The 13,561-nt window shown below is 39.0% G+C and overlaps 1 protein-coding gene across 1 annotated transcript in view; it reads right to left on the reverse strand.

The window, feature by feature from the left end:
• Window positions 1–757: 757 nt before the first annotated feature.
• MUC21 (mucin 21, cell surface associated) overlaps window positions 758–13,561 on the reverse strand; it is a gene marked incomplete at its 5' end in the record, with an annotated part of 45,974 nt that continues 33,170 nt past the window's right edge. Inside the window, one exon of the mRNA XM_039361176.1 lies at window positions 758–1,935. Within this exon, the coding sequence (XP_039217110.1) occupies window positions 758–1,935 (1,178 nt within the window). The remainder of the gene's footprint in view (window positions 1,936–13,561) is intronic.

Genomic DNA, 13,561 nt, shown 5'->3' on the forward strand with positions numbered 1-13,561 from the left:
GCATGTATTTCTGTAGATCTGGTAATGCACGATCCATTTGAGAGCAATTTCCTTTCTGTATTTAGGGCAGTACACCTTATATTTATAATTATATCTATACATTTGTGTTCATACAGTTGTTGAAGCCATACATCCCAAAGACTGGACTCACACATTATGCCAAGTTAGACATTATGCTACGTACATAAAAAAAAAATCCACATTGTGATAGTGAGTGCAAAAGGTGAACAAGCAATTGGTTTTAGCCCACCTTAAATAATGTGACAGTCCTCAAGGAATCATGAGGAACTCTGTTCAGACATGTACACGTGTAGAACTCTGGTTTCCAAATGGGTGTCTGAAAAAAGAGCACTGTTATCAATTCAAAGTGCATCCTTTGTTCACAAAATAGTTTGGAACCAGTTGCAACTGTTATTTTATTATTGGAGAAATATGAAAATTGTTTAGGGCTTGTAGGGTGGTGGAGTTGTTGTTTTTTGAGAACTCTGGATTTTATCATAATTGTGAATATTTCATATCATGGATAGTTATCTTTTTTGCAATAATGAAGTCAGTAGAGCAGCCAAAATAGACACAAAGTGTTGCATAAAAGGTTGAAGAATTTGTTACTTCATTGGACTTCCTTGCCTAAAACAGTGAAGCAGTTATCAAAATAAGAGTGAAATGTACTATTTACACTTTCGCCAACAACGCTACCATTTTGACTTATTATATTCATAAGTGCCGCTTTTTCCTACTGTTTCGCCTCTCAGATAGTTTATTTTGAACTGCTGGAATTACTGGAATTGCCAGAATCACTGGAACTGCTATTGCCATTAGAATCATCGGAGGCATTGGAAGCACTGGAGCTGCTGGAATCGCTTGGACTATTGGAATCACTAGAGCTACTGGACTCAGAAGAATCACCAGAATCACTAGAGGCACTGGAATCATTTGAATCACTGGAGCTGTTGGAATCACTAGAATTACTGGAGCTACTTGAGCTGCTAGATGAGTCGCTAGAATCTCCAGAATCACTAGAGGCACTGGAGCTGCTTGAATCACTGGAGTCACTGGAGCTGCTGGAATCACTGGAGTCACTGGAGCTACTTGAATCACTGGAGTCACTGGAGCTGCTTGACTCACTGGAGCTGCTTGAATCACTAGAGGCACTGGAGCTGCTCGAGTCACTGGAATCACTAGAGCTGCTTGAATCACTGGAAGCACTGGAACTGTTGGAATCACTGGAGTCACTGGAGCTGCTTGAATCACTGGAAGCACTAGAACTGTTGGAATCACTGGAGTCACTGGAGCTGCTTGAATCACTGGAAGTGCTAGAATCACTGGAGTCACTAGAGCTGTTTGAATCACTAGAGTCACTGGAGCTGCTTGAATCACTGGAGCTGCTTGAATCACTGGAGTCACTGGAGCTGCTTGAATCACTGGAGTCACTGGAGCTGCTTGAATCACTGGAGCCACTGGAGCTGCTTGAATCACTGGAGTCACTGGAGCTGCTCGAATCACTGGAGTCACTGGAGCTGCTTGAATCACTGGAGTCACTGGAGCTGCTCGAATCACTGGAGTCACTGGAGCTGCTCGAATCACTGGAGTCACTGGAGCTGCTCGAATCACTGGAGTCACTGGAGCTGCTTGAATCACTGGAGCTGCTCGAATCACTAGAGGCACTGGAGCTGCTTGAATCACTGGAGCTGCTTGAATCACTAGAGTCACTAGAATCACTAGAGCCACTTGAGCTACTGGAGTCATCCGTGTTGCTGGAGTCATCCGTGTTGCTGGAGTCTTGGGATCCATTTGAACCCCCTGGGCTTCCAGGGCTTGATTGTTCTGAGTGGCTCGATTGTTCTGATTCCTCATCATTTGAATCACTGGAACTACCTGGTGCCCCAGGGTGCTGGTTGGAATTGCTCTCACTAGAATCAGAGTCATCAGCATATCCTGGGTCATCTCCTTGCATGCCCTCATCATATAAATTGAAGCTATCAAAACTGTAATGATCATTAGAGAAGACATCAGCATCTTTTCTTGACTTAAGTCCATTTCTGGTTTGGGATCCCTCAATATACTGTTTTTCAGCAAAGGAATCTGTCTCACGAATGTTGGGGCTTCCTGTTGTGGCTGCTGGACCTAGAACTGCACTGTTCTCTCTCTTATCCTCAATGTAATGTTCTTCAACATTGCTAGTCTTTTTGAAAAGATCCACCTGAGAGCTTTTAAGGTGTTGACCCAGATTTTCCTGTGTATTATACTGGTTGTTATACTGGTTGTTACTTGTGGTTTGTGCAAGTCCTATGCTCTCCTGAAGCAGCAGTCTCTCCTTTGCATTTTGATGCCCTCGGTAGGGACTGAAAGCATCACGTGTAGAGAGTTTTCCAGCTGTAACATGCTGTTTCTTGAGGTTGAGCAATATTCCTCCTTCCTGGGGATTACCATCTCTGTTTTGCTTCCGCTCATTTTTATGGGCAGGATTAACTAATATTTTTTTATCTACATTAGTAGAATTGATATTGTCCCTGGGGTCTCTTCTAAGTACATCACTCCTCTGGATCTGTCACAAAAAAAATCATAAAATATTAGCATGTGAACATATTTAGAGGAGTATTATGCAAAAGTATGGATTTTGGAGCAAACCTCCCCTTTTTTAAATTTGCCTTCAGGAATCATAGGATGTCAATAATTCTTTAGTTTGGATATAAAGAGAATCGCTAACTGAATAAACTTCTTTTGCACTGGTGATTCTCTTTGTATCCAAGATAAAGAATTATTGACATCCTGTGATAAGGATCAAAATCAAAACAAACTCAAGAAGGAAGAACAAATGGAGAGAGAAGAAAGAGAAGATCGAGAAAGTCAAAGTTGGATGGAGTTGATGAGAACCTCAGAAAGAGAGAGATTGAAAGAACACAAAGCCATGTATGACACACTGCACAAGACAGAATAGAAAGCTGGTTGATTTGCAATGGTTGCAAGTCAAATTATGGAGAGCTACGTATACAAAATGTTTTTGGTGTAAACCAGATTTAGTTACATTTCCTTTTCTTAGCTCATGATTATAATTTCTTTATCTTATTACTTGTTAGACTTCTTTTTTACACATTGCATAATGACAGGAAATAGCATAATGGGAATAAATATAAAGTATCTTTTGCAAGGCCCTGAATACCTAGCTTGCTAATGGTCTGGGGACCCCAGGGTAGGATGGAGTCCATCAACTGGCTTATTTGATTGACTATTGTTGGGTATGTCTAGTCCAGTGGTTCTCAACCTGTGGGTCGGGACCCCATTTGGGGTCGAACGACCATTTCACAGGGGTCGCCAAACAAGGATGTCCGCCATTTTTTCCCCCTTTTCTTTGGCCACGCCCCTGGCACTCGGTGATGTATAAGTGGTTGGGGGTCACCACAACATGGGGAACTGTATTATGGGGTCGCGGCATTAGAAAGGTTGAGAACCACTGGTCTAGTTTAACGAAGAGAAGGACGAGAGGGGACATGATAGCAGTGTTCCAATATCTCAGAGGCTGCCACAAAGAAGAGGGAGTCAAGCTATTCTCCAAAGCACCTGAGGGCAGGACAAGAAGCAACGGATGGAAGCTAATGAAGGAGAGAAGCAACCTAGAACTAAGGAGAAACTTCCTGACAGTTAGAACAATTAACCAATGGAACAACCTGCCTCCAGAAGCGGTGAATGCTCCAACACTGGAAGTTTTTAAGAAGAAACTGGACAGCCATTTGTCCAAAATGGTATAGGGTTACCTGCCTGAGCAGGGTTTGGACTCGATGACCTCCAAGGTCCCTTCCAACTTTATTATTATTATTATTATTATTATTATTATTATTATTATTATTATTATTATTATTATTATTATTATGTTATTGATTTTTTATTGTTTTTATATTGGCTTTGTAAGTTTTTATCTTTGTAAGCTGCCTGAAGTCACTGAGAATCCTATACATTTTCTTAAATAAATAAGTTTTATTATAGTCATAAATCAGCACATGGTACATACCAAAATTTGCAATCAATTCAATAAGGACAATTTTAACTGTAAGATATACCTAGATAAAACTTTATAAAACCAGAAAACACAACATTACAACTAAATATAATAACATAAAAATGAAATACAAAACTTTCTAGTAATTTAGGTAAATAACACAAACGATAGAATTATTTGGAAAGAAAGAAAGGATTAAAATAATAACATCAATATGAAATGAATATGAAAACTGTGTAATTGACATTCCAGGTAAACTATGCCCACCACTATGAGTTTGATCCTGACCAGCTCAAGGTTGACTCAGACTTCCATCCTTTTGAGATCAGTAAAATGAGGACCCAGATTGTCCTCTCTGAGCAGTTTACACTGGAAACTGCTCAGAGAGTGCTGTAAAGCAGAGGTCCCCAACTTTTTAGGCACCAGGGACCGGTTATGTGGAGAGAGGTTTTTCCGTGGACCAGAGGGGCCGTGGTTTTGTGTGCTGCCTGCATCCGGCGAATGGGGTTTTGCTTGTTTGTGCGGTCCACTTGCTGGCATGCTGAGGCCCAATACCGGTCCATGGACTGGGGGTTGGGGACCCCTGCTCTAAAGCACAGTGAAGTAGTAGATAAATCTAAGCACTAGTGCTATGTAGGATAGATAGATTTATTAATGCCTAATTTACTTCTCATTTTTTTATTCTTTCCAATACTGTGCCACAGATTTTTAGCATGGGGTAATCTTTGAAATTGCCTGAGACTGCCCCCACCACAAAGTTTGAGGAACTTCCTATGCTCAAGGGCCACAGGTTGTCTACCTCCATTTTAGGGGATGGGCAGAAAACAGCATTAGCCAGTCAATAGTGGAATGGCATAAAACCATCTCCATTACTGACAGATTACTTAACAAACTGCTGAATGATGCTATTAAATCACTAACATGGAACAGCCAGTGAAGTAAAAAGAAAAGCTGAATTTCCACTCTTGCATTTGTACTCATGTTTTTCAAAAATGTCTGCAAAACATACGATGAGACTAAATCAGTTATTATATGCCACAAAGCCATCTGTTGTCAATATAGCAATTTCCCAATTTTTAGATATGTAGCCATTACCATTCCCAGAAATCCTAGTCAGCATGTCCATAACTACAAAGAACATAAGCAAACAATCTTATTGCAAGCATGTGAATTTTGATCTTGTAGAGTTTTTATGAATTAACATAGTTTCCACCAATTCCCTTGAAACTTCTTTTCTATTTTCCCATGTTTTTTCTGAACAAGCCATTTTGCAAGTTTGCTCCGGATCTAACTACTTGATCATCAAGCTTATTTAAGCTGTCTATATCTAATAGATGTAGACAGCTAATTTCAGTTGTAGTTAATTTTTGTTACAGTTCAGTTCACTTACAGGAGAAGCAACAACTAGTCCAAGAATATTGATAAGGAGAAGCAGAGTCTTCATATTTGGTATTGTAACCTATGAAGAAACCAAAGTACATTTTAGCATTAATACTAAGAAATGCATTTCATAATACAAATGTTGACAATATTTATTTCACTCTGTATAATTTGCCTTCAGAAACAGAATGTTTGGTAAATTCAGTCAGCAATATTATTTGAGCCCCAAGAGTCTTTCATAGAATGAACTTTTGAGGACTGATGGAGATGGAACTGTGTAGAGACTGAAATTTTGTAGTAGAACTAATAGTTCCATTTTATCATTGTTTCATCCCAGAATAACTGTAGTCTACTGGACCTCTACTCTGAGAATTTCTCTTTAATTTCAATAAGCTTACTCATCCCTAAAATAGGGTTTCCTGCCTGAGCAGGGGGTTGGACTAGATGACCTCCGAGGTCCCTTCCAACTTTATTATTATTATTACTAGATATACATACGGGAATAGCATTCTCTAATCTAATATCTTTCAGCTGGGATTTGTTTTATTTTATTTGTTTTATTCACACACAAACCATTTTTCAGAACAATTTACATGGAATTCTCTCTTCCTTTGATACCCCTAACAACAAATTTTCAAGGTAGATTTTGGGGGAGGGAGAGAGAGAGAGAAAGAGAGAGAGAGAGAGATTCACTGACCCAAAGACACCAATGAATTTTCATAGATGAAAATGGCCTTTAGCATGGATCTCCCTGAGCCTAATCAATAGCTTAATCACTATACCACGTTGTTTCTATTACCAGTAGAAATAACCTATTCCTGTTATTAGCAGCGTTCGTAATATCTAAAACATCCTCCCCCAAACTACTACTTTCCTATGTTGGGACTGCATTTCCCATAATTCCATAGTCAACATAGGATTCCTAGAACCAAAATGGGGTGGGGTGTGATATCAGATTGGGAGAACAGTGTCAGAACTGGCAGTTGCCATTTTGTCCTCTGCAGAAGGCTGAAATTGTCCCCTCAGAAAAGCCTGAAATAGTACATTTGAGACATTTAGGAAAAATAAATGGTTCCTTTCCTTATTTAATAAATTGTTTATTTTATTATCACCATAACAAAAGTTTAAAGTTATTAATAAAATAAGTACATGGGAATTCAAATACAGCTAAAATATACCAAAGCATATATAAAATTATATTAAGATAATATAACAATACCTCCTCTGAAACTATCCTTTATAATCCGTCATAATCAGGATACTTAATTTGGCTTTGCTGCCTGAGATCTCCACCTCCTGATTAGTTAGTAGGAGACTTAGTCATCCTATGTCCTCTCCAAATATCATGTTGAAATTGGGAAAATATTTATACAGCATGAATATGTCTATAAAAAGGCACTGCAGCAATATATAATAAGGACTTATTATTGTTTTGGTCTCTCTGGGACAAAGTAAGACATTTTGAAAGTCAATCACTCTGTACATTGTTAAAAGAACTATCTAGCCATTGAGATTGGTGCAAGTAAGTGAAAGTCTACAAAGTGGACTTAAGGTGAAAATGAAATAATTTCCACTAGGAAGGCTGCTATTTAGCTTAGAGTTAGAGCAGCCAAACTATTTGATTTGAAAATAATTTAAACTAATAGCTAACAATACTATCTCTCCTCTCATCTTAGTGCGAACAATTGTGTTTGGGATGCACTAGAGCAGGGGTGTCAAACTGCCGGCCCGTGGGTTTCATCATACTGGAGCCACGCCCACCCCATTGCCAGCAATGGCAAAAAAGCTCCGATACGTTGCACGACGTCACATGATGTCGTGAGTTTGACATGTCTGCACTAGAGAGTCCCAAAATGTCCCATAGAAATCCTGATTGAATGCCCTTTAACAGCTCCATGTTCTTATAGGTGCATACACGTAATTCTTGCTTAACAACCTTAAATCAGACTGGGAACTGAGTCGCTAAGTGAGGTGGCCATTAAATGAACTATCATATGACTGCCTGGCTTAACATTGGCAGTTCCAGCAGTCCTGGTTGTGGTCATTAAGCAAGACATCATCTGATCACAGCTTATGATGTCCTGCCAGCTTCCTATTTACTTTGCTTGTCGAATGCTGGTTGAGAAGGTTGCAAATGACAATCACATGACCACAGCAAGCTGTGATGGTCATAACTGCGAGAGTCAATAGTACATCCCTTTTTTTCACTGCCATTGTAACTTAATTAATGGTCATTAAGCAAGGACTAGCTGTAGTTGAAAGCCATAACAAACAAAGTGCCCTTACTTTAACCTCAAACACTTTTTACTTCAACTGGTATATAATCATCTCTTGCTGTATGAAAAGACCTTAATATGGTAGCTGTGGCTTTTTTTACCATTTCCTTTAAAAGCTGAATTTAAGCTGTTGCAAGAAAAATAATTCCAAGATAATTAAAGGCCTTAACCTTTTCAATAACATTCCTGTTATTTTGCCATTTGTATTTAAGGTCCCTTTGAGAAAAAAACATAATTTATATTTAATAACCAGGTCATTATCTGCACAATGGGAGGCAACTGGATCTAATGTTCTCCTTAGTCCAGGAGTATCAAACTGCCAGCCCGCAGGCCAGATGCATCATGACAAAACCACGCCTACCCCATTGCCGGCAATGGAAAAAAAGTCACAATACGTTGCAACACATCACGTGACGTTGCAAGTTTGACACCCCTGCCTTAGTCCAAGTGCTGAAGTTGAGAAAATGGCTTCATAATCTGCATATTGAAATAACAAATCTATCCACCAGTCCTGGCAGGAGATGTTCCAGTTTTGTGATTTGTTTCCCTCCAATGGATACAAACAATTAAATAGGAAAAATAGGAAAAGTTTTAAAATACACTCTGATCAACACTTTGGAAGTAGGCCCCAGAGCAGAAAGCTGATCTTTATTGTCAAACCTAATTTAGATAAAGGAATTATCAAGCAGCATTTTAATAAAGAATGCCAGGAGGCACCTACGAATGGATAAGATCTCCAATTTGTTCCACAGTTCTCTAGAAACAGAGTCAAGAGCTGCTTTGAAGTCAATGAAGGTCATATGTATGGGATTCCTCTGAAGTATTTTTTTTCCCTCTGAGTATTTTTTTGTATAATATGTTGTAAAACCTAACACTGGTCCATGGTTGATCCCATGCTTTTTTGTTCCATTCGGTCCACTAGTTTTTAAATTAAGCTCACTAATATTAGACCAGACAATAGTTAGAACAGCTGTCAAAAGGGAAGCTAAAGGAGAGGAGAAAGATGTTTCACTGAAACTATTGAGAATTTTGAACTCTTGCCACAAAAATTTTGCTGAAGAATTTTGTACTCTCATTACTCAGATCAAGAGGGTGTTAGTAGTTCTGGTTTCAAACAAAACTTCTTCTGTTTAGTCAAACTACATTTCTCGTACAGTATTTTTCAACATTGACGACTTTAAGACATCTGGCTGACTGGGGAATTCTGGGAGTTGAAGTCCACACATCTTAAAAATGTCAAGGTTTAGTGCAGTGATGGCGAACCTTTTAGAGACCGTGCCTAAAAACCGCCCTATCCCTCCCGCCCACCCCTGCCTGCTCCGCCTGCCTCTGCCTGTCCACAGGGCCACCCACTGTCTCCATGGCCCGCCGCAGCAGATCATTCAGGTGGCCCTGCAGTGCCATGGTGGCCACGCCCTCCACCTGTGCCCCTCACCATCATCTGCACACGACGGGGTGTGAGGATGGAATCTTGTCCCTGCTGCCCGGCTGCCATGTCCTTGGCTGTGCTGCTGTACATGGGCCACGCCCAGGGGCAACTCTCCTCCAGGGAGGCTGCTAGTGAGGAGGGGGCATGGGGAGAGGCGGGTCTGGGGCAACAGCTTGCGTGCCCACAAGTGAGGGCTCTGAGTGCCGCCTCTGGCACAGGTGCCATAGGTTCACCACCACTGGTCTAGTGAATGGCAGTTGTTTTAAAACTGAACAGCTTGACTAGAGGAGAACTACCTGCTCTTTTCAGTTGTAGAACACAGGTCTCCCATTCATGTAAAACTGGCTCAGGCCCATTGCAAGATGCTAATAGTAGATTATCTATGGGAAGTCTAAAAATATATTGGTTTTTACAGAAAAGGGACAAAAATCTTGAAGTTATAAAAGGCTGCTATATTTAACATAAAGCCTTTGCAATTACATAAGTGCTTGCTTGTGCAATATAAGGCGTACAAAAAAACAGAACTCCATGGTAGTTTAAAGTCAGCTTTGAGTTCCATGAGCACTAACCTGTTCTCTTTTTTTTCTTTTTTCTTTTTTGGGGCTATTGGAGTTAGAACTTATTCTGGATAATGAATCCAGAATAAGGGTCTTTTTCAAGTAATCCAGAAAAGGGTCTTTTCAAGTAATCTTATGAACACCCTATTTATCTAAATAGTCTCAGTAAACCAGGGGTTCTCAACCTTGACAACTTTAAGACTTGTGGACTTCAACTCCCAGAATTCCTCAGCCAGCTTTGCTGGCTGAGGAATTCTGGGAGTTGAAGTCCACAAGTCTTAAAGTTGCCAAGGTTGAGAACCCCTGCAGTAAACCTACTGAGAAGAAACAACAATTAAATAAGTACACAATTCTTCCTACCTAATATTGTTTCTTACCTTCATGAGGTGGTGATTAAGGCAAATAAGCCGTATATACTGATTCACACACATAGATTATATTCTCTCTGCATTCTGTGCATTTGAAGAACTTACAGCATCCCAGGGACATCTGGAAGTTCTTATTGTGGCCATTATAACTGGCTGAGGGTTGTTGGGTTTTTTATTCTCAAAGGGCAGGACAGCAAATATACTCATGTAGGCCTTAATTATCAACACCAGGCCTTGGGCTGATATGCCACCCAAGACCAAAGAAGCCACATGAGTTGTTAATCATCTCCTCTATGCTGGTCAAAATATTCTGTACCATGAAAGAGCTATCTCAGTGGCTATAAAGGTCCAGGCATTCTGAAACCACCAGAGAGGTGAGAACTCATAATAATAGGTTTCCAGCTGTCACAAGATGGGACATCCCAATTTAGGTGGGAAAAGGGGCTTCAAGAGAAACATATAGAATAAATTGATGGGAAAGTCCAGTATATCATAAGGTAAAAAAAACCTCAACATTCTTTTTTAAACTACTTAAGGGTTTATTATTGTGCTTGGTTAAAACCAAGGTATCAATTGAAACATTCTTCTCAAACCACTTGGTTTTTAAGTTTTCTACAGTGGGGTGGAAATAGCCAATTGCCAAGAGAATACAGTAGGTTCTCTCAATTTCAAATACCTTTGGAAAGCATTATTGTAACAGTAAAATAACCAGAGGTAACTTTCAAAAGAGCAAGAGGTTAAAATAAGCAATTGAGTCTTTACCCTTAAAGAAAAAAGGGGGGCATCTTAGAGAAATTGTGCACAGTAATTTGAAGAAGGCAGAGCCAGATATTTTTCTCTGCTAATGTTTTAACATTTACTGACAATAAATTCAGGTCTGGTAAAACAAAACAAAATGCTGCTTCACTGAATGTGTTAATTGGTGGATTCTATTGCTATAAACTCAGCAATGATCTTTTTCCAAAGCTGATATTATAAAATTGATCCACCTAGCACTTCTACTCAAGAGCAAAGATGGGGAGCTTGTAGCCATCCAGCTGTTGGGCTTTTCAATAGCTTCTTTCTATGTTATATCTTGGGAACAGCTGACTATATAATTTTCCCATAGCTGCTCAAAATGGACATGTGGAACCATGGATAATATACAGTTGAATCCCAGTGAAGACAGAGGAAGAGGCAATGGTAGAAAAAAAAGCTGTAGCCTTCATACCTTGCTTGTGAGCTATCCAGAAAAATCTGTATTAATGTAGAGGGAGGGATCAGGTCTCCTTGAGCAGAATTTTGCTTCTGTAATTGTTCAAAAGGCATTCACACCAGCAGAAGAAGACAACCAAATCTGATTAAACTGTGGAAAGAGACCCCAAAAGTACATGAGAGGAATATTAACACCATCCTTTTCAGCTTTTATGTCCAATCTTTTCCTCCTAAGTTTCAAAACAAGTAGAAGGGCAAATAATGATAAGGGGAAAGGCCTCTAAGTGGAAGTGTACCTAATACCAGCTGTTCAAATCAGGGTTACCTTTTCCAGTAAATAACTTTTTTAACATGATGTCGACAGACATTCTTCCTTTCACTTCTATCTCTCAGTACATAAAAGGAATTCTCCTAACATTTTAATTGCCTTCTAGCAACTATAGGGGTTTCAACTTGTAGCAAGCCAACTTATACATTGTTATTGCTTTTATTACAGTTTCTTCACTCCACTCTGGTCTAAATTTCATATTATCTTAAAGGGAACAGATCATGTTCCTATTTTTAATCTATCAAATTTTGGAAGAATATTCAGATAGCAACAGAGGAGATGATGATTTTCCAGAAGAATTAAAACCACTTTATGAAAGTCCAAGCTCACATTCTAATCATTTCCAGTTGCTGAAAGAACAACTACAAAGCCATCATTTTCTCAGCACTAAATTCATACAGCTGCTGATATACCATCTCCCCAAATTCAAAATGCAGCTGCTTTAGGATCAGACATTAAGTTCCCTCTCTGCTGAAGTTCCACTAATTGCTAGCATTCCCAGCTTTGGGTATTTGAATTTTGAGAAAAACCTGCACATTAAAACCAAATATAGTTTGGTCCTAGCTAGAAGAGAGTGTCCTATCTAACCCTAAAAGTGTTATTCACACTGTGTTATCAGCATGTTAGATTCTGCAGGCATAACCATTTCTGCTTAGCTCTCTGAATTTAATAGCTGGCTTCCTCAGTTTTAAAATTCACTGTACTGTAGAGTACTGTATTGAAATGAAGTGAAATGAAACCATTTGTCTGAAATGGTATAGGGTTTTCTGTTTGAGTAGGGGGTTGGACTAGAAGACCTCCAAGGTCCCTTGCAACTTTGTTATTCTGTGCTGAATCTTACTATATGCATGCTATTAATGTTCTTTTCCATCAATGTGTCACCACGTTTGAGAATAAGGAAGGACAAATATGCACATTGCAACTTCTCATGGTTTCAAATTTTTCCATTCATAAATTCAATTGATCCTATTCCTCTGCTTTTTTTTTTGAGCTTGAATGTTTATGCATCTGTATGCATCATTTTCCATGCCTTTTGTTAGCAGTTATACCTAATGTCCACAGGTTGTACAGACTATTATAATTTCAGTAGTATTTTCATGAAGAGAGAGAGGCTGTTCTGTAATATATATCAAGCTGCATTTCAACTTTTGGATAAGTGTGTATTCCAAAGATAACTGGATTTCAATCTGTGGCTTGGCTGAAAATACAAAATTGGTATTGTTCATATTTCTGGATGAACAAATCAAAATGGGATATTTGTACTTCCAGGCACCAGGAGATGAACTCAACTCAATGGTACCAACTTAATAAAGAAAAATTAATTGTACTCTGGTTCCTGCTGAGATCAATGTTATAGAAACTGCTCTTTCTATCACAATTATATAGCCAATTTTTGTTTTAGCTTTTTCACAACTGGCAAAAATCCAGCAGATAAGACCACATTTCTGTATGAAAAAATATTCTAGTTATTCTGATTTCCACTTGGAACTCTGTCTGTTATATACAAATTTATGACACACAACTCTGTGCAAATACACCAAGCAGCTTTCGTGCAGCAGAATGCTGCTAAATCACTTTTACTCTTTTTCGCTTACATTTTCTTATTTGCTTTTAAAATGGACAGCCAGTACAAGAATTTCAAATAGCCATTTATTTGGAGAAAAGATAAACTCGATAGTCTATACACTCTCTCCCTCCATATTTTTTAATAAAGCAATGATATGGGAAACTTTGTTTTTCCAATTTAAAAAATGCTACTCACCTTTTTTTTTGCTGGACACCTGTGAATAATTTCAAAATCATTAGGGACACTGGATGCTTCTGTGCCTCGGGTCTTTGAGATGAAGACCCAGAATGGTACCCTGCAAGAATATAAACTGTGGTTTAGTTTCTAAGCAACCAATTGGAGCTTAGCAACTTCAAATGGTCTTAAATGGAAACCCACTAATCCCTCCTTTTGTCCTTGAAATTATTAGGTACCTTTGCACTAAATTGAACTTCTCCTTATCCCACACTCCTGCAAAAGACTAGATAA

The sequence above is a fragment of the Crotalus tigris genome, unplaced genomic scaffold (assembly GCF_016545835.1).
Source record: "Crotalus tigris isolate CLP2741 ecotype Arizona unplaced genomic scaffold, ASM1654583v1 scf7180000019218.882973, whole genome shotgun sequence".
Lineage (NCBI taxonomy): Eukaryota > Metazoa > Chordata > Lepidosauria > Squamata > Viperidae > Crotalus > Crotalus tigris.